Source organism: Salvelinus namaycush, chromosome 4 (genome assembly GCF_016432855.1).
Source record: "Salvelinus namaycush isolate Seneca chromosome 4, SaNama_1.0, whole genome shotgun sequence".
Lineage (NCBI taxonomy): Eukaryota > Metazoa > Chordata > Actinopteri > Salmoniformes > Salmonidae > Salvelinus > Salvelinus namaycush.
Genome location: NC_052310.1, coordinates 41,787,911 through 41,808,212, shown reverse-complemented (window position 1 = coordinate 41,808,212; position 20,302 = coordinate 41,787,911). Strand labels below are relative to the sequence as shown.

Here is a 20,302-nt window from a genome sequence, read left to right as displayed (position 1 = left end):
GATTATGTTGGAGTTGTATTTGGCCATGCAGTCGTGGGTGAACAGGGAGCACAGGAGGGGACTAGTGTTGAGGATCAGCGTGGCAGAAGTTTTGTTGCCTACCCTTACCACCTGATGGCGGCCCGTCAGGAAGTCCAGGATCCAGTTGCAGAGGGAGGTGTTTGAACAGCAGTCAATGAACAGCATTCTCATATAGGTGTTCCTTTTGTCCAGGTGGCAAAGGGCAGTGTGGAGTGCGATTGAGATTGCGTCATCTGTGGAAAATCTGTTGGGGCAGTATGTGAATTGGAGTGGGTCTCTAAATTATCCGGGAGGATGCTGTTGATGTGAGCCATGACCAGCCTTTCAAAGCACTTCATGGCTACCGACGTGAGTGCTACGGGGCGGTAATCATTTAGGAAGGTTACCTTCGCTTCCTTGGGCACAGGGACGTGGTGTCTGCTTGAAACATGTAGGTATTACAGACTCGGTCAGGGAGCCCTGCGGCTTTGTGAATGTTGACCTGTTTAAAGGTCTTGCTCACATCGGCTACAGAGAGTGTTATCACACAGTTGTCCAGAACAGCTTGGTGCTTGCCTCGAAGTGAGCTTAAAAGGCATTTAGCTCGACTGGTAGGCTCGCGTCACTGGGCAAATCGCGGCTGGGTTCTCTTTGTAGTCCGTAATAGTTTTCAAGCCCTGCCACATCCAACGAGCGTCAGAGCCGGTGTTGTAGGATTCCATCTTAACCCTGTATTGACACTTTGCTTGTTTGATGGTTCGTCTGAGGGCTTAATGGGATTTCTTATAAGCATCCGGATTAGTGTCCCGCTCCTTGAAAGCGGCAGCTCTAGCCTTTAGCTCGATGCGGATCGAAATAACCGAAAGGTTGCTAGATTGAAAAGGTAAAAATCTATCATTCTGCCCCTGAACAAGGCAGATCTTAGGCCGTTATTGTAAATAAGAATTTGTTCTTAACTGACTTGCCTAGTTAAATAAATACAAATTTGTATACAATAACATATGCAGTATTTCTCTATTATGCGTGGCAATACTTTGGAACAGACTTCCCAAATTAAATTCACTTGGAGCTGATTTCCTGGTGTTTTTAGTCTTTTATGTCCAACAATCAAAATTCAGAAAATGTTCCCCCCAAAACATTTGGCTCAGAAAACTTGGGAGGGTCAAATTAAACCACCCGCGGGACGCCAGTTGGAGAACCCTGATATGCAGTATACAGTGCATTCGGGAAGTATTTAGACAACTTGACTTTTTCCACATTTTGATACGTTAGAACCTTATTCTAAAATTGATTACATTCTTTTTTTCCCTCGATCTACATACAATACCCCATAATGACAAAGCGAAAACAGGTTTTAGAATTTTTTTCAAAACAGAAATACCTTATTTACATAACTATTCAGACCCTTTGCTATGAGACTCAACATTTTGCTGTTTCCATTGATCATCCTTGAGATGTTTCTACAACTTGATTGGAGTCCACCTGTGGTAAATTCAATTGATTGAAAATTATTTGGAAAGGCACGCACCTGTCTCTATAAGGTCCCCCAGTTGACAGTGCATGTCAGAGCAAAAACCAAGCCATGAGGTAAAAGGAATTGTCCGTAGAGCTCCGAGACAGGATTGTGTCGAGGCACAGATCTTGGGAAGGGTACCAAAACATTTCTGCAGCATTGAAGGTCACCAAGAACACAGTGGTCTCCATTTCTTAAATGGAAGAAGTTTGGAACCACCAAGACTCTTCCTAGAGCTGGCTGCCCGGACAAACTGAGCAATCGGGGGAGAAGGGCCTTGGTCAAGGAGGTGACCAAGAACCTGATGGTCACTCTGACAGAGCTCCAGAGTTCCTCTGTGGAGATGGGAGAACCTTCCAGAAGGACAACCATCTCTGCAGCATTCCACCAATCAGGCCTTTATGGTAGTGTGTCCAAACTGAAGCCACTCTTCAGTAAAAGGCAGCCCGCTTGGAGTTTGCCAAGATTGAACAGAGAAACAAGATTCTCTGCTTTGATGAAACCAAGATTGAAATCTTTGGCCTGAATGCCAAGCGTCACGTCTGGAGGAAACCTGAAAAGCCAGAGCCCAGACTTGAACACGATCTAACATCTCTGGAGAGACCTGAAAAATAGCTGTGCAGCGACGCTCCCCATCCAAACTGACAGAGTTTGAGAGGATCTACAGAGAAGAAGGGGAGAAACTCCCAAAATCAGGTGTGCCAAGCTTGTAGCGTCATACCCAAGAAGACTTGAGGTTGTAATCACTGCCAAAGGTGCTTCAACAAAGTACTGAGTAAAGGGTCTGAATACTTATGTAACTGTGATATTCATAAAAAAAAAAAAAATTATATATAATTTTGCAAACATTCCTGAAAACCTGTTTTTGCTTTGTCATTATGGGATATTGTGTATTGATTGATGAGGGTAAACAATTATTTAATCAATTTTAGAATAAGGCTGTAACGTAACAAAATGTGGAAAAAGTCAAGGGTTCTGAATACTTTCCAAATGCACTGTATACGCTGAGTGTACAAAACATTAGGGACACCTGCTCTTTCCATGACATAGACTGACCTGTTGAATCCAGGTTAAAGCTATAATCCCTTATTGATGTCACCTGTGTAGATGAAGGGGAGGAGACAGGTTAAAGAAGGATTTTTAAGCCTTGAGACAATTGAGACATGGATTGTTTATTTGTGCCATTCAGTGAATGAAGAAAAAATGTTTTAAGTGCCTTTGAACGGGGTATGGTAGTAGGTAGCAGGCGCACCGGTTTGAGTGTGTCAAGAACTGCAATGCTGCTGGGCTTTTCACACTCACATTTTGCAGTGTGTATCAAGAATGGTCCACCACCCAAAGGACATCCAGCCAACATGACACAACTGTGGGAAGCCTTAGAGTCAACATGAACCAGCATCCCTGTGGAATGCTTTTGACACCTTGTAGAGCATACCCCGACAAATTTAGGCTGTTCTGAGGCCAAAAGGGGTTGCAACTCAATATTAGGAAGGTGTTTCTAACGTTTTGTACACCAAATAAAGACTTTTTCAGAAACAACCCAGCTGAAAATTGTATGATTTCATGTTTGTGTCACTAACGCAATACCCTTTCGGCAAGGGTATCTAATTCGATATTGCAGCTCTGCCAAGAGGAGCGAACGACAGCAGTTCAGCAGAGGACAATACCATGCTAGGCTTTGGCATCTTGGCACAGTATGCGCTGAGGGCAGGGGTAAAGGTAAGCAGTGACCCCTCCTCCCTCTAACCTAGTGCCCTCGTGACTCCCCAGGGATGCCGATCTCTGTGAGATCATATTATGTGATCATTACAGCTAATGCTGCCACTTGGAGAAGTGCCATGCCTTTCAAATAATCTAATATGCATGCACTGCTATACAAGTATTGGCATTACAAGCTATGCCATCCAACTTGGAGAAAAATATGAAATATATTCCTCTAAGACAACTGGAATTTGCCTTTATTTTCAGTTATGAACAACTTCTTATTTACAATGACAGCCTACACCGGCCAAACCCAAACAACGCTGGGCCAATTGTGCGCCGCCCTATGGGACTCCTAATCACAGCCGGTTGTGATACAGCCTGGAATCGAACCAGGGTGTCTGTAGTGATGCCTCTAGCACTGAGATGCAGTGCCTTAGACCGCTGCGCGACTTGGGAGGCATAAGGATTTGCTGGATGGAGATTCAAATTCTTTATTATTTAATACATTTGTCTCGGAACATTTATCAGACATTTGATATATTTCACTAGGATTTAGCACAAGCTACTTCTTATCGGCAGTCCCTGGTTCTAGAACAGGCAAACCGGTTTCATTTATTTAATTTTGATTGTTATTGATCTAGTTTTGTCTTTTGGGGCATTCTATAAAATAACTAGAATGATATAGTTAATTAACTAGAAGATACTCTTAAAACGTTGCAGCTGTGATATACTATTTAATTACATTAGATACTTTGTGGACACCAAATAGTTTAGGCTCCATTGAATCAATGCATTTCCTTAAGTCTAGACCACATGTCAAACACAAGGCTGCGGGCCGAATCCAGCCCCTGACACATCTTTCCCGTGACACGCGCAATGATTTGTGTTGTCAAATAATTTTGGCCCGCTTCCCTGATGCTCTACACTACAAGTCACAGCAAGTACTGCCAAAGTACTGCCAAAAGGCAGTGCATTGCCACACACACACCCCACTCCTCCCAGACCCACACAACCTAATCTTCTACCGGACCGAAACTTTAAACATGTTGTAGGCTAAATGTTCATGCCAAGTTTCTGTTCTAACAGGTCATTGCTGAAAATGTAAGCTTGGTTGTCAAAAAGTTATAAAATAAAGGATTCGCACGCGGACAATAGGACACACAGCGAGTATAAATAAGTAAACAGCTGAGTCATCTACTTTATGGAATTACAGCCTGATGCACTTGCATTGGGTGAATGCAATGTCAATTGCGCTGCTTTCGTGTGTCCTGTTTACAGGAAAGTGTACAGACTAGAGGTCGACCGATTAATCGGAATGGCCGATTAAATCGGGCCGATTTCAAGTTTTCATAACAATCGGAAATCAGTATTTTTGGGCGCCGATTTGCCGATTTTCTTTTATTTATTGTTTAACACCTTTATTTAATCTTTATTTAACTAAGCAAGTCAGTTAAGAACACATTCTTATTTTCAATGACGGCCTAAGAACGTTCTGCCTCGGGCAGGGGCAGAACGACAGATTTTTAACCTTATCAGCTCGGGGGATCCAATCTTGCAACCTTACAGTTAACTAGTCCAATGCTCTAACACTGATTACTTTGCACTCCACGAGGAGCCTGCCTGTGCCGCGAATGCAGTAAGCTAAGGTAAATTGCTAGCTAGCATTAAACTTATCTTATAAAAAACAATCAATCAATGACTGTCATTGCTCCAATGTGTACTTAACCATAAACATCAATGCCTTTCTTAAAATCAATACACAAGTATATATTTTTAAACCTGCATATTTAGCTAAAAGAAATCCAGGTTAGCAGGCAATATTTACCAGGAGAAATTGTGTCATTTCTCTTGCGTTCATTGCACGCAGAGTCAGGGTATATGCAACAGTTTGGGCCGCCTGGCTCTTTGCGAACTAATTTGCCAGAATTTTACTTAATTATGACATAACATTGAAGGTTGTGCAATGTAACAGGAATATTTAGACTCATGGATGCCACCCGTTAGATAAAATACGGAACGGAATAAACGTTTTGTTATCGAGGTGATAGTTTCCGGATTAGTCAAAGGTATATGTTTAGAGAGAAATAGTCGAAGTGTTATAATTCCTGTAATAACTTGCGGCTGAACTTGAAAGGGGTTCCTTCGTTATTTTACCGTTCATGTCTTCCATAGAGAATGTCTTGATCTACTTCAAATGAGGTCTGTGTTTCGTGCAGGCTTAAACCGCCTCGACGTTTTGATACCCGTGTAAATCTCACTAGGATTAGGTAACGTTTGTCAACATATTTTCATAAATCCACTCTACAAAAAAAATGATCTTCGCTTATATTTAGCCAATATTGATCAGAGTTACCTTGTCCTATGGATATCTACAGAGTTATAAAATTGGCAAGGTGGTGTAAGCCTACACGAAACACAGACCTTATTTTAAGTGAATCTAAAAATATCCTATGGAATAAATGAAGGAACCGCTTTTCAGATTTTGCTAGAAGGTGTCATGGGAATTATGACTCGCACTTTGGTCATCAATTCTTACCATGCCCATTATTAAAATAGGATTTCCTGCATATAGAAATGACAGTTTTTGTTTTCAACATTCATCACAGGTAACTTGAACTCTATTTTTATTCAAACAGTTGAGAGTATTTGTCTCCTAAGCAGACTCTTCAGTATCATTGTCACTTCAGAGCTGTGTGTGTGTGTGTGTGTGTGTGTGTGTGTGTGTATTTATGTATTATATTAAGTTACAATGAACACTTTTATTTTTCATTCAGTATTGTTGCAATTGTCATTATTACAAAAATGTGTGTTATATATATATATATATATATAACATATATCTTTTTTTTTAAATAAATCAGCCGATTAATCGGTATCGGCTTTTTTTGTCCTCCAATAAATCGGTATCGGTATCGGCGTTGAAAAATCATAATCGGTAAACCTCTAGTACAGACAGCTTGGATTTTGGCATTTAGGCTACTAAAATGTTGCAGTCTGGCTTCATTCTTTTAAAGCTTGACAAAAAATAACCAATAACCAACCCAGGCCTATTACAGCAACATTTGAGCAGTGGCCTAGGCTGGCTACTCAACTACAAGACATATTGAGCGCACCATACAGCAATGCTGCATTCAACCTATGATTGCTATGATTCATTCAACACTGACCTTGACTTAATTTAACCCTCCTGTTGTGTTCGTTTCATGTTAATTAATGATGTGTTCCCGGTCCAAAATGACCGCCCCATTATAGCTGATTATAAATCAATAATAATACATATATTATCACCTAATGTTGTGTTAGATCTTTTTATCAATTTAAGTTCTTGTGAAGATTACAAGTTTTGAACTTCTATTTGCTATTTATAGCCTGTAGGCCTCATTGACCCGAGCTCATACAACTCATTTTTGAGTAAAAAAAGCATAATGTATGGATTATTTTGACTACAACAGACACTCAGATGAAACATATTGTGCTATTTATCACAGACTATTTTGTGTCAAAGTTTAACAAGGACTCTCTCCTCCTCACCAGTGTCATGATCAAAGATATGATCAAGAGCCTCACATACAGTATATCGTTTGGTCATTGTGCTGTCACAGAATTAATTGTGAGCAAGGCCTCAAAAAAGCTTTATATACCAGAGCTGCAAGAAAAGTTGTATATATTATTGAAACAATGTTGCGATTGTTTGTGAGAATGCCAACAGGTGTGGTTCCCGTGGGGGAAATATTCTATTGGGGAAAGGTTCCCGTGGGGGTTGCCATGGAAGAGTGAAGAGTGAAGAGTGAAGAGTGAAGAGTGAAGAGTGAAGAGTGAGGAGTGAGGTATGTGTGTGTTGTGTGTATGTGTGTGTTGTGTGTGTGTGTGCGTGCTCAAACACACATGCATGTGGGGGTCTGGGAGAGGAAGTGTGTCCATCTGATGAATGGGCATGTGCCTGAACTAAATTTTATACACTAATTGTAGTCTCACCCATTAATTTCTAATGACCGGTCCGGGAACACCACAGCTGTACAAAAGTTAAATAAAACACCCAAAATGTTATGAAAATCATCAAAATGTATTTTGTGTGTTCAGATGCCCTGAGTGGACAAAGTCATGGAACCTTATGACAATCAGATCAAATTATCTACATTTTTCAAAACTTGTAAATCGGTCCAAATCTACAGGAACACAGCAGGAGGGTTATTATTAGAGCCGGGGGTATTTCGGAAAGGTAGTTTTTATAGTTATTAGTTACATATCCAACAATACCTGTAAAAAAAAAAGTATTATTTCTACACTCTGCTAATAATATCTGATAATCATTCATCACCAATATCTTGACTTTCAGTATTGACAACTATTGGTTTCGCAAACATGTCTGTGCAAAGAACTTTAGAGAGGATGCGTACCTAAGTACTTTATCCACTCCTGTCTGGTCGCAGGGATCAGAGCCCTTTAGGATTGTGTTCAGTGATTCATGGATCCAGTGGAGAGCGGCCATCACAGAATCCCTCCTCTTATCATTGTTGATATTGGTCACACCACTTGGATCCTGGAAACTGTTGTCGAGGACCTCACTGTGGCTTGATATCACAGCAGAACATGTCGTCTAAACACAAAGACAAGGGGGAGGAGGGTTTTAGCAAGAAAAAGCAGTGGGTGGACAATGTGAGGCAAAACCTACTATGATGCCTTTTAGAAGAATGATGATGCTGTCTACTACATAATCTACTATAGTCCTAGGAATACCATGATAAGGTGCCTTGCAAAAGTATTCATCCCCCTTGGTGTTTTTCCTATATTGTTGCATTACAACCTGTAATTAAAATTGATTTTTATTTGGATTTCATGTAATGGACATTCACAAAATAGTCCAAATTGGTGAACTGAAATGGAAAAAAATTACTTATTTCAAATTATAAATAAATAAAAACGTAAAAGTGGTGCGTGCATATGTATTCACCCCTTTTGCTACGAAGCCCCTAAATAAGATCTGGTGCTACCAATTACCTTCAGAAGACACATAATTAGTTAAAGTCCACCTGTGTGCAATATAAGTGTCACATGATCTGTCAAATGATCTGTCAAATGATCTCAGTATATATACACCTGTTCTGAAAGGCCCCAGAATCTGCAACACCACTAAACAAGGGGCACCACCAAGCAAGCGGCACCATGAAGACCAAGGATCTCTCCAAACAGGCCAGGGACAAAGTTGTGGAGAAGTAAAGATCAGGGTTGGGTTATAAAAAAATATCAGAAACTTTGAACATCCCACGGAGCACCATTAAATCCATTATTAAAAAATGTAAAGAATATGGCATCACAACAAACCTGCCAAGACGCCCACCAAAACTCATGGACCAGGCAAGGATGGCATTAATCAGAGAGGCAACAAAGAGACCAAAGATAACCCTGAAGGAGCTGCAAAGCTCCACAGCGGAGATTGGAGTATCTGTCCATAGGACCAATTTAAGCAGGACACTCCACAGAGCTGGGCTTTAGGGAAGAGTGGCCAGAAAAAAAGCCATTGCTTAAAGAAAAACACGTTTGGTGTTTGCCAAAAGGCATGTGGGAGACTCCTCAAACATATGGAAGAAGGTACTCTGGTCAGATGAGACTAAAATTGAGCTTTTTGGCCATCAAGGAAAACGCTATGTCTGGCGCAAACCCAACACCTCTCACCACCCCGAGAACAACATCCCCACAGTGAAGCATGGTGGTGGCAGCGTCATGCTGTGGGGATGTTTTTCATCGGCAGGGACTGGGAAACTGGTCAGAATTGAAGGAATGATGGATGGTACTAAATACATGGAAATTCTTGAGGGAAACCTGTTTTAGTCTTCCAGAGATTTGAGACTGGGACGGAGGTTCTCCTTCCAGCAGGACAATGACCCTAAGCATACTGCTAAAGCAACACTCGAGTGGTTTAAGGTGAAACATTTAAATGTCTTGGAATGGCCTAGTCAAAGCCCAGACCTCAATCCAATTGAGAATCTGTGGTATGACTTAAAGATTTCTGTACACCAGCAGAACCCATTCAACTTGAAGGAGCTGGAGCAGTTTTGCCTTGAAGAATGGGCAAAAATCCCAGTGGCTAGATGTGCCAAGCTCTTAGACTTTTTTTTATTTCACCTTTATTTAAACAGGTAGGCCAGTTGAGAACAAGTTATCATTTACAACTGCAACCTGGCCAAGATAAAGCATAGCAGTGTGACAAAAACATCAACACACAGTTACACAGAAACAAACGTACAGTCAATAACACAAAAGAAAAGGAAAATAGAAAGATCTATGTACAGTGTGTGCAAATGAAGATGAGTAGGGAGGTAGGCAATAAATAGGCCATAGAGGCTAAAATAACTACAATTCAGCATTAATACTGGAGTGATATATGTGCAGATGATGATGTGCAAGTAGAGATACTGGAGTGAAAATGAGCAAGAGGGTGAGTAATAATATGGGGATGAGGTAGTCGGGTGTGCTATTTACAGATTGGCTGTGTACAGGTACAGTGATCGGTAAACAGCTCTGACAGCTGATAGTTAGAGAGGGAGATATAAGACTCCAGTTTCAGAGATTTTTGCAATTTGTTCCAGTCATTGGCAGCAGAGAACTGGAAAGAAAGGCGGCCAAAGAAAGTGTTGACTTTGGGCATGACCAGTGCTGGAGCGCATGCTACGGGTGGGTGTTGCTATGGTGACCAGTGAGCTGAGAAGGCGGGGCTTTACCTAGCAAATCCTTATAGATGACCTGGAGCCAGTGGGTTTGGCGACGGATATGTAGTGAGGGCAGCCAACAAGAGCATAGAGGTCGCAGTGGTGGGTAGTATATGGGGCTTTGGTGACCAAACGGATGGCACTGTGATAGACTACATCCAGTTTGCTGAGTAGAGTGTTGGAGGCTATTTTGTAAATGACATCGCCAAAGTCAAGGATCGGTAGGATAGTCAGTTTTACGAGGGTATGTTTGGCGGCATGAGTGAAGGAGGCTTTGTTGCGAAATAGGAAGCCGATTCTAGATGTAATTTGGGATTGGAGATGCTTAATGTGAGTCTGGAAGGAGAGTTTACAGTCTAACCAGACACCTAGGTATTTGTAGTTGTCCACATATTCTAGGTCAGAACCGTCCAGAGTAGTGATGCTAGTCGGGCGGGAAGGTGAGGGCAGCAAATCGGTTGAAGAGCATGCACTTAGTTTTACTAGCATTTAAAAGCAGTTGAAGGACACGGAAGGAGTGTTGTATGGCGTTGAAGCTCGTTTGGAGGTTTGTTAGCACAATGTCCAAAGAAGGGCCAGATGTATAGAGAATGGTGTCGTCTGCGTAGAGGTGGATCAGAGAATCCCCCGCAGCAAGAGCAACATCATTGATATATACAGAGAAAAGAGTCGGCCTGAGAATTGAGCCCTGTGGCACCCCCATAGAGACTGCCAGAGGTCCAGACAACAGGCCCTCCGATTTGACACACTGAATTCTATCTGAGAAGTAGTTGGTGAACCAGGCGAGGCAGTCATTTGAGAAGCCAAGGCTATTGAGTCTGCCGATAAGAATGCGGTGATTGACAGAGTCGAAAGCCTTGGACAGGTCGATAAAGACGGCTGCACAGTACTGTCTTTTATCGATGGCGGTTATTATATTTTTTAGGACCTTGAGCGTGGCTGAGGTGCACCCATGACCAGCTCGAAAACCAGATTGCATAGTGGAGAAGGTACGGTGGGATTCGAAATGGTCGGTGATCTGTTTATTAACTTGGCTTTCGAAGATTTTAGAAAAGCAGGGCAGGATGGATATATGTCTATAACAGTTTGGGTATAAGCTGTCTCCCCTTTGAAGAGGTGGATGACCGCGGCAGCTTTCCAATCTTTGGGGATCTCAGATGATACGAAAGAGAGGTTGAATAGACTAATAATAAGGGTTGCAACAATTTCGGCGGATAATTTTAGAAAGAGATGGTCTAGATTGTCTAGCCCAGCTGATTTGTAGGGATCCAGGTTTTGCAGCTATTTCAGAACATCAGCTGTTTGGATTTGGGTGAAGGAGGGGGGGGGGGGAGCAAGTTGCTGCAGGGGGTGCTGAGGTGTTGGCCGGGGTGGGGGTATCCAGGTGGAAAGCATGGCCAGCCGTGGAAAAATGCATATTGAAAATATCGATTATTGTAGATTTATCGGTGGTGACAGTGGGAGGAGGTGCTCTTATTCTCCATGGACTTTACAGTGTCCCAAAACCTTTTGGAATTAGTGCTACAGGGAGCAAATTTCTGTTTGAAAAAGCTAGCCTTAGCTTTCCTAACTGACTGAGCATATTGGTTCCTGACTTCCCTGAAGAGTTGCATATCGCGGGGACTATTCAATGCTAATGCAGAACGCCACAGGATGTTTTTGTGCTGGTCAAGGCCAGTCAAGCCTGGGGTGAACCAAAGGCTATATATGTTCTTAGTTCAATTTTTTTTTTATGTGGAATGCTTATTTAAGATGGAGAAGAAAGCACTTTTGAAGAGCAACTAGGCATCCTCTTCTGGCGGGATGAGGTCAATATCCTTCCAAGATACCCGGGCCAGGTCAGTTAGAAAGGCCTGCTCGCCGAAGTGTTTTAGGGAGCGTTTGACAGTGATGAGGGGTGGTCGTTTGACCGCGGACCCATTATGCACGCAGTCAATGAGGCAGTGATCGCTGAGATCCTGGTTGAAGACAGCAGAGGTGTATTTAGAGGGCAAGTTGGTCAGGATGATATCTAAGAGGGTCCCCATGGTTACGGATTTTCGGTTGTACCTGGTATGTTCCTTGATCATTTGTGTGAGATTGAGGGCATCTAGTTTAGATTGTAGGACGGCCAGGGTGTTAAGCAAGTCCCAGTTTAGGTCACCTAACAGTACGAACTCTGAAGATAGATGGGGGGGCGATCAATTCACATATGGTGTCCAGGGCACAGCTGGGGGCTGAAGGGGGTCTATAACAAGCGGCAATGGTGAGACTTGTTTCTGGAAAGGTAGATTTTTAAAAGAAGAAGCTCGAATTGTTTGGGCACAGACCTGGATAGTATGACAGAACTATGCAGGCTATCTCTGCAGTAGATTGCAACTCTGCCCCCTTTGGCAGTTCTATCTTGTCTGAAAATGTTATAGTTCAGGATTTTTGAAGGCCTTCCTAAGCCAGGATTCAGACACAGCTAGGACATCCGGGTTGGCGGAGTGTGCTAAAGCAGTGAATAAAACAAACTTAGGGAGGAGGCTTCTAATGTTAACATGCATGAAACCAATGCTTTTACGGTTACAGAAGTCAACAAATGAGTGCGCCTGGGGAATGGGAGTGATGCTGGGGGCTGCAGGGCCTGGGTTAACCTCTACATCACCAGAAGAACAGAGGAGTAGGATAAGAGTACGGCTAAAAGAACTGGTCGTCAAGTGCGTTCGGAACAGAGAGTAAAGGGGGCAGGTTTCTGGGCACGGAAGGATAGATTCAAGGCATAATGTACAGACAAGGGTATGGTTGGATGTGAGTACAGTGGAGGTAAGCCTAGGCATTGAGTGACGAAGAGAGGTTTTGTCTCTAGATGCACCATTTAAGCCAGTTGCGATATGTGTGTGGGGGGGGGGGGGTAGAACAACAGGGCTAGCTAAGGCATATTGAGCAGGGCTGGAGGCTCTACAGTGAAATAAGACAAATATGACTAACCAAAACAGCAATAGACAAGGCATATTGACATTAGGGAGAGACATGTGTAGTCGAGTAATCATAGGGTCCAGTGAGTAGCTAGGCGAGCTGGAGGCACGGAGATTCAGACAGCTAGCAGGCCAGCAGATGGGCCTCAGGGGGACGTCGCAACGGGGGAGCCTGTTGAAAGCCCCTCGGAAGGTTACGTTGGCAGACCAGTCGTGATGGATCGGCGGGGCTCCGTGTCGGCAGCAAAGGGTCCAGGCCAATTGGCAAAAGAGGTAATTGAAGCCCAGGAATTGCTTGATAGAACTCTTCGGCTAGCCGGGAGATGGGCCTAGATTCGAGGCTAGCTCCAGGCTAACTGGTGCTTGCTTCGGGACAGAGACGTTAGCCAGGAGTAGCCACTCGGATAGCAGCTAGCTAACTGTGATGATTCGGAGTAAAGGTTCAGAGCTTGCAGTAGGAATCTGGAGATATGGTGGAGAAAAGCAGTCCAATATGCTCTGGGTTGATATCGCGCTGTGCAGGCTGGCAGGAGTTGACCAGGCTGAAGCTGGCAGATGTCCCAGTTAATGGTGATGGCTAACTAGCAGTGGCTAACTGACTACTAGCTAGTTAGCTGGCTAGCTTCTGAAGGGGGTTACGGTTCTAAAGTGTAAAAAAATAGCAGATCCATACCGCATTGGGTGAGGCGGGTTGCAGGAAAGTATGTTCAGTCCGTAGATGGAAAAATTAGATTGAAAATATATACGAAGAAAGAATCGATATATACAAGGGACGGGACAAGACATATCCCAAGAGACTTGCAGCTGTAATTGCTGAAAAAGGTGGCTCTACAAAGTATTGACTTTGGGGGGGTGAATAGTTATGCACGCTCAAGTTCTTCGTTTTTTTGTCTTATTTCTTGTTTGTTTCACAATAAAACATATTTTGCATCTTCAAAGTGGTAGGCATGTTGTGTCGATTTTAATTCCAGGTTGTGAGGCAACAAAATAGGAAAAAAAGCCAAGAAGGGTGAATACTCCTCGCAAGCCACTGTATACAGTAACGGTCTGTAACAAGTTTTACCATAATAAACAGAGACGTTACTCAATCCTTGTGCGAACATAACATGGAAACCAGAAAACCAGAAAAATCACTATGGTCACACCTCCAATACCAACAAATTATGGGGGGGAATTCCGACCCAAGTTAAGTGTGCATAAATGGAACATAATTAACTTTTTATGCACTTTTATCTCCACGCATATTCTGACCTTAAGTTTAAGCATGAGAATAGCATGCTATCACCATCATATATCATTCATTTTCTTTCCTCTGTCACGTTCGTGTGGTAGTTCCTGAGGACCGCTAGCAACAGTGGATCCTATTGGACTAACGTATTACAAATTGTGCAATAATTTGGGACATGTAGCCTATTTGAATCATTATATAACGCAGACCATACATAGCAGTGTAAACCTGGAGCCTGGGGTACACTGTTCACGACGACTGGACCGTTGTCATCACAGTTCCGTGATTAGGGAGGATTATTAGGGTAGATTTATAGGACTACTGTTCAACCCCTCTTGTCCACTTTTATAATTAAAAGCTACACCAAATTTAAAGGGACAGCTTCAGATAAATGTACTGAAAGCCCTATTGAATGAAAACTCCTTGAGAACATCTGTTGTCCGGTAAGCGGGAGGGTTTCAGCAGTTCAATTACATTTATACAGCATGTGCAAGGGAACAATGCCTGAAAAGCCCTTTACGCACCTATAAAAGGTTAGTCTGAATTCCAACTACTAAGAAGTATGAAGGAAAGGCACATGAAAGGCATACATTTCCTAAGTCTGAATCGGGCCCAATGTCAACAAACAATAGAGATTTGTTTTGGTTCAATTAGGGGGGAAATATTTAGACATTTAACCAGAGTGTCACAGTGTAATAAGTCAAACAAAAACAGCATCCGTCAAAAGCATTGCCACTCTGACTGAGTTAACATGGCTCAAGGTGTGAAACAATCCAAATGTTGCACTGTGGCGGGACAGTAAAATAAAGGTTTGTTTGGATTTGTGCCTCCCTCTGTCTCGGCTGCCATCTTAGAGTGGTCCCAGACTGTGATGAGCACTAAGGCAGGCAGCGCTGACACATGCACCTCCCACTGACCTGAAGCCAGCAGCATGGTTAGAAGGTGGAATATCTGAGTTAATTATCCACTCTCTTCTCTCTCTCCCTTTAGGTTCAACCACTAGTCTCGCTGTTCCCTGTTATGGCAGATTACCATCAGCCATCTCACTGTATCTGCCAAGTGGGCATGGTAATAATCCAAGAGCATCACTTTAAAGGCTGCGTAAGCCACTACTCTGTCCCTTACGCCAACATTTTTCTCTGTCGACTGTGAGAGAGGTTTCCTGTGTCGGATCTATACTGAACAAAAATATAAACGCAACATGTAAAGTGTTAGTCCCATGTCTCATGAGCTGAAATAAAAGATCCCAGAAATGTTCCATACACACAAAAATCCTATTTCTCTCAAATGTTGCACACAAATGTTGTGCTTGGGACAATAAAAGGTTGCTCTAAAATGTGGAGTTGTGTCACACAACACAATGTGCCAAACATACCCTCCTAAAACTGACTATCCTACCGATCCTTGACTTCGGCGATGTCATTTACAAAATAGCCTCCAACACTCTACTCAGCAAATCGGATGTAGTCTATCACAGTGCCATCCGTTTTGTCACCAAAGCCCCATATACTACCCACCACTGCGACCTGTATGCTCTCGTTGGCTGGCCCTCGCTTCATATTCGTCGCCAAACCTACTGGCTCCAGGTCATCTATAAGTCTTTGCTAGGTAAAGCCCCGCCGTATCTCAGCTCACTGGTCACCATAACAGCACCCACCCGTAGCACGCGCTCCAGCAGGTATATTTCACTGGTCACCCCCAAAGCCAATTCCTCCATTGGCCGCCTTTCCTTCCAGTTCTCTGCTGCCAATGACTGGAACGAACTGCAAAAATCACTGAAGCTGGAGACTCTCCCTCACTAACTATAATTAAGCACCAGCTGTCAGAGCAGCTCACAGATCACTGCACCTGTGCATAGCCCATCTGTAAATAGCCCATCCAACTACCTCATCCCCATACTGTTATTTATTTATTTTGCTCCTTTGCACTCCAGTATCTCTACTTGCACATTCATCTTCTGCACATCTATCACTCCAGTGTTTAATTGCGATATTGTAATTATTTCGCCAATATGGCCTATATATTGCCTTACCTCCCTTATCCTACCTCATTTGCACACACTGTATATAGACTTTTTGTATTGTATTATTGACTGTATGTTTGTTTATTCCTGTCACGTTCCTGACCGGTTTTCTGTTATTTTGTATGTGTTTGACGGTCAGGGCGTGAGTTTGGGTGGGTAGTCTATGTTATGTGTTTCTATGTTTGTTTAAGGGTGACCTGATATGGCTCTCAATTAGAGGCAGGTGGTTTTCATTTCCTCTGATTGAGAGTCATATTAAGGTAGGTGTTTTCACATTGTTTGTTGTGGGTGGTTGTCTCCTGTGTCAGTGTATGTTACGCCACACGGGACTGTTTTCGGTTTTGTTTGTTCGTTCGTTTTATGTAGTCAGTTTTCCTGTTCATGCGTTCTTCGTGTTTCATGTGAGTTCGTCGTCCAGGTCTGTCTACGTCGTTTATTGTTTTTGTATCTATTCAAGTGTTCGTCGTGTTTTCTGTTTTGTTTATTAAAAATCATGTCGTATCAAACCGCTGCATTTTGGTTCAATCCCTGCTCCTCCTCTTCGGATGAAGAGGAAGAGGAAAGCCGTTACAATTCCATGTGTAACTCTGTGTTGTTGTTTGTGTCGCATTGCTTTGCTTTATCTTGACCAGGTTGCAGTTGTAAATGAGAACTTGTTCTCAACTAGCCTACCTGGTTAAATAAAGGTGAAATAAAAAATACATGTAAAAAAGTGTGCAATTGGCATGCTGAGTGCAGGAATGTCCAACAGAGCTGTTTCCATGCAATTTAATGTTAATTTCTCTACCATAAGCCGCCTCCAACGTTGTTTTAGAGAATTTGTCAGTACATCAAACCGGCCTCACAATCGCAGACCACGTGTAACCACGCCAGCCCAGGACCTGCGGGATCGTCTGAGGGGGAAGGGGGTGCTGAGGAGTCTCTGTCTGTAATAAAGCCCTTTTGTGGGGAAAACCTACTTCTGAATGGCTGAGGCTGGCTCCCCAGTGGGTGGGCCTATGGCCTCCCAGGCCCACCCATGGCTGCGCCCCCTGCCCAGTCATGTGAAATCCATAGATTAGGGCCTATTTATTTATTTAAATTGACTGATTTCCTTCTATGAACTGTAACTCAGTAAAATCTTTGAAATTGTTGCATGTTGCGTTTATATTTTTGCTCAGTGTAAAACTGCTGGCCTCAGCACAGTCTGATGTAAATGAATTCCCAGGCGTTGTAGAGGCGACTGTTTAGTAAAAACTGATAGTTCATGATTATGTTTCTTTGCCCAGACTAAAATACTGAAAAACTGAAATGGCAAGGGGCAGGGGTCAGTGGTTGTCCTCTGATGACTACCCTCCTAGCCTGCTTGTTTCCCCAGCTGCATCTTCACATTAGAGCTCCCTGAATGGCCAAAGAGCCCAGATAATGTCATGTCAAACATTACCATACTGGTAATTCCAATTGAAAACCTTATCAGACATTTTTTTGTCAACAATGCCCCCACTTGATAGCAACAAATACATTTGATTGAATATCCATAATATGACAGATGAACAAACTTTTCCTGGACTTGTGCTAGAAATTAGGTTACATTACGAACCTACTGCCAGTGGTGTAAAGTACTTAAGTAAAAATACTTGGAACTACTACTTCAAGAGTTTGAGGGTATCTGTACTTTATATTTTTGACAACTTTTACTTTTACCTCACTACATTCCTAATGCCAATGATGTCAATTTTACTCCATACATTTTCCCTGACACCCAAAAGTACTCGTTACATTTCTGACCTGCTAAGCATTCAAAATGTATCTGGCTGACTGACTAAACATGCTTCATTTGTAAATGATGTCTTGATGCAGCGTGCCTAGAAACTAAAAACTAGAAAATGGTGCCATCTGGTTTGCTTAATATAAGGAATTTGAAATGATTTATACTTTTACTTTTTACTTAAGTATATTTTAGAAATTACATTTACTTTTGATACTTAAGTATATTTAAAACCAAATACTTTTAGACTTTTACTCAAGTAGGATTTTACTGGGTGACTTACTTTTACCTGAGTCATTTTCTATTAAGGTATCTTTACTTTTACTCATGTATGACGATTGGGTACTTTTTCCACCACTGCCTATTGCAACCTCTACAGAAATTGATCACAGATTTGGCTATATGAAATTAACATTTGGGAAGTGAGTGGGCTACTTAAATTTCCAACAAGGAGAAGATGCACAAAACTGGAAAGAACCTCGTACAAGGAAAAAGGAATTCGCTAGCTAGCTTCCTCATGAACTTACCTTTTCTTCGTTTTTGATGATGCAGAGGACCTGTGCCTGCAGGGATAGTTGACCCTTTCCATCATACATTTCTTTCCCCAATAGTCTGCTTATCACAGGTGGCGATGATAATTTTGAGAAGTAATTTGCCTAGAAAATGTTATAAAACGTTTAATAATCACAGCAGAAAGAAACAGCAACCTGGATATTGGGACCACAACAGCCGGTGCACTGCAGTGCCACAGCCCAGCAGGATTACTGATTCAATTAAGCCTAAACAAGGGCATGATTTGGTCATCAGTGCTCAGTAACACTAGTGCTCGACTAGAGCCAAAACTAGCTAACGTTAGATAGCGTACCATGTAAACAAAAAACAGCTAAAACTAAATAACGTTACCATTAAGTCAGCTACAGAAGCTAATTTAGCTAGCCGACTAAACTCAACTCTACGATTTACGATGGAGTTGTGCAGCCACTACTAGGGCGGACTGGAGCTCAGACATCACATACAATTTAGTTTTTATTTAAAAAACTACTAATTTCAGCACCCAAACACTTGCCAGCATTTACACATGACTTCTGGCTCCAGTAAATTAGCGGATTAATTTAACATTGATTTAGCAAACTAGCTAGATAGAAAGCATGATAATATGTTGGTCAGCCGTTTTAAGGAATCAATACATCATTGTCAATCATACCAGGTAACCATAAATATCATCGGGCTTATCAAAGAACATGTCGTTCAGGACACCCTCCATCTTCTGTGGGACGCCGTTTGCCCTATAATATTCAGCAGCTTTAATTTTTAAATCATAAAACTCCTGCTCTTCTTTGGAGACACGACTGTTATAATTTATAAAGCCTTTATAAGACATAGCTATAACGTTCTGTCGGAGTGTTGTAGAGAAAATAAGGCTTGTATTCGCAGTCGCCACATCCAGAGAAACGAGCTACCGACAGTACTGTAGCTACTGCTACTGTTCACTTACATGGATACTACACCAAGCAAACTGTCAACAGAGCCTTGTCTTTGTGTACAATACTGGTTGCTTAGCAACTTAAATGTGACATAACTTCCTACATTGAACGATATCATTTAAATGTTTCATCAGAGAGAAAAGAACGTAACAAGATCGTTAGGAAACAGATCTGGTTACACTTTCATCTATAACCTGAACTATAGAAATGTGGAGAGAAATCGCTGGTGTGCATTTAAGCCCGGAACAGGGCCTGACAGGCAGCCTGGTCTCCCAGGCTGCGTGCCGCCCGAAGACCAGCGGAGGAATAACGAGTAAAGACCCTGAGGTGTCAAGGAACAATGCGCTATCAAGCCACATTCAAACAGCCAGAATCCTGAAGCCTAGAGGGAAAAAAAATATTTAGCTAACATCTTTCTAAATTGAGGCAACTTTATACTGATATGTCACAGATATTATATCAGACTGATTTGTTGTAGATTAACCATATGTGTGTTTTTCGGTAGCTTGCTTGCTAGCAGGGCTGCTAGTCTTGTGAGCCAGGGTTTCCCAAAATCGGTCCTGCCCCCTCGGGTTTTTGCCTTAGCAGTGCTAAGTTAGCACTACACAGTTGATTCAAATAACCAAAGCTTGATGATGAGTTGGTTATTTGAATCACCTGTCTAGTGCTAGGGAAAATAACAAAATGTGCACCCACGGGGTGCCCTAGGACCCAGTTTTTGGAACTAGCTAGGTAGTCTTGTGAGCCATCTAGGTAGTCTTGTTAGCTAATTAATTATCTATGCTGGTTGTTAGCTTGCATAACTGATCTGTGTATAATTATAACAGACACTTCGTGTTTTGTGGTTAATATTTACATATACAGCGCTCCATTCCTGACAGGCTGATCAGATTAGCTCTTAGCCTCGGAGCTTGATCAGATTGTAGGCTGTTTAATGAGCAAAGCTCCTTGCAGACA

General features: G+C 42.4%; 1 protein-coding gene across 1 annotated transcript in view; it reads right to left on the bottom strand.

Moving 5' to 3' along the window:
* Positions 1-19,242, bottom strand: part of eno4 (enolase 4) — a 42,426-nt gene extending 23,184 nt beyond the window's left edge. Inside the window, exons 1-3 of the mRNA XM_038990801.1 lie at positions 19,066-19,242; positions 18,389-18,517; positions 7,615-7,814 (exon numbers count right to left, since the gene is read on the bottom strand). Of these exons, the coding sequence (XP_038846729.1) occupies positions 7,615-7,814; positions 18,389-18,517; positions 19,066-19,242 (506 nt within the window). The remainder of the gene's footprint in view (positions 1-7,614; positions 7,815-18,388; positions 18,518-19,065) is intronic.
* Between the last annotated feature and the right edge of the window lie 1,060 nt (positions 19,243-20,302).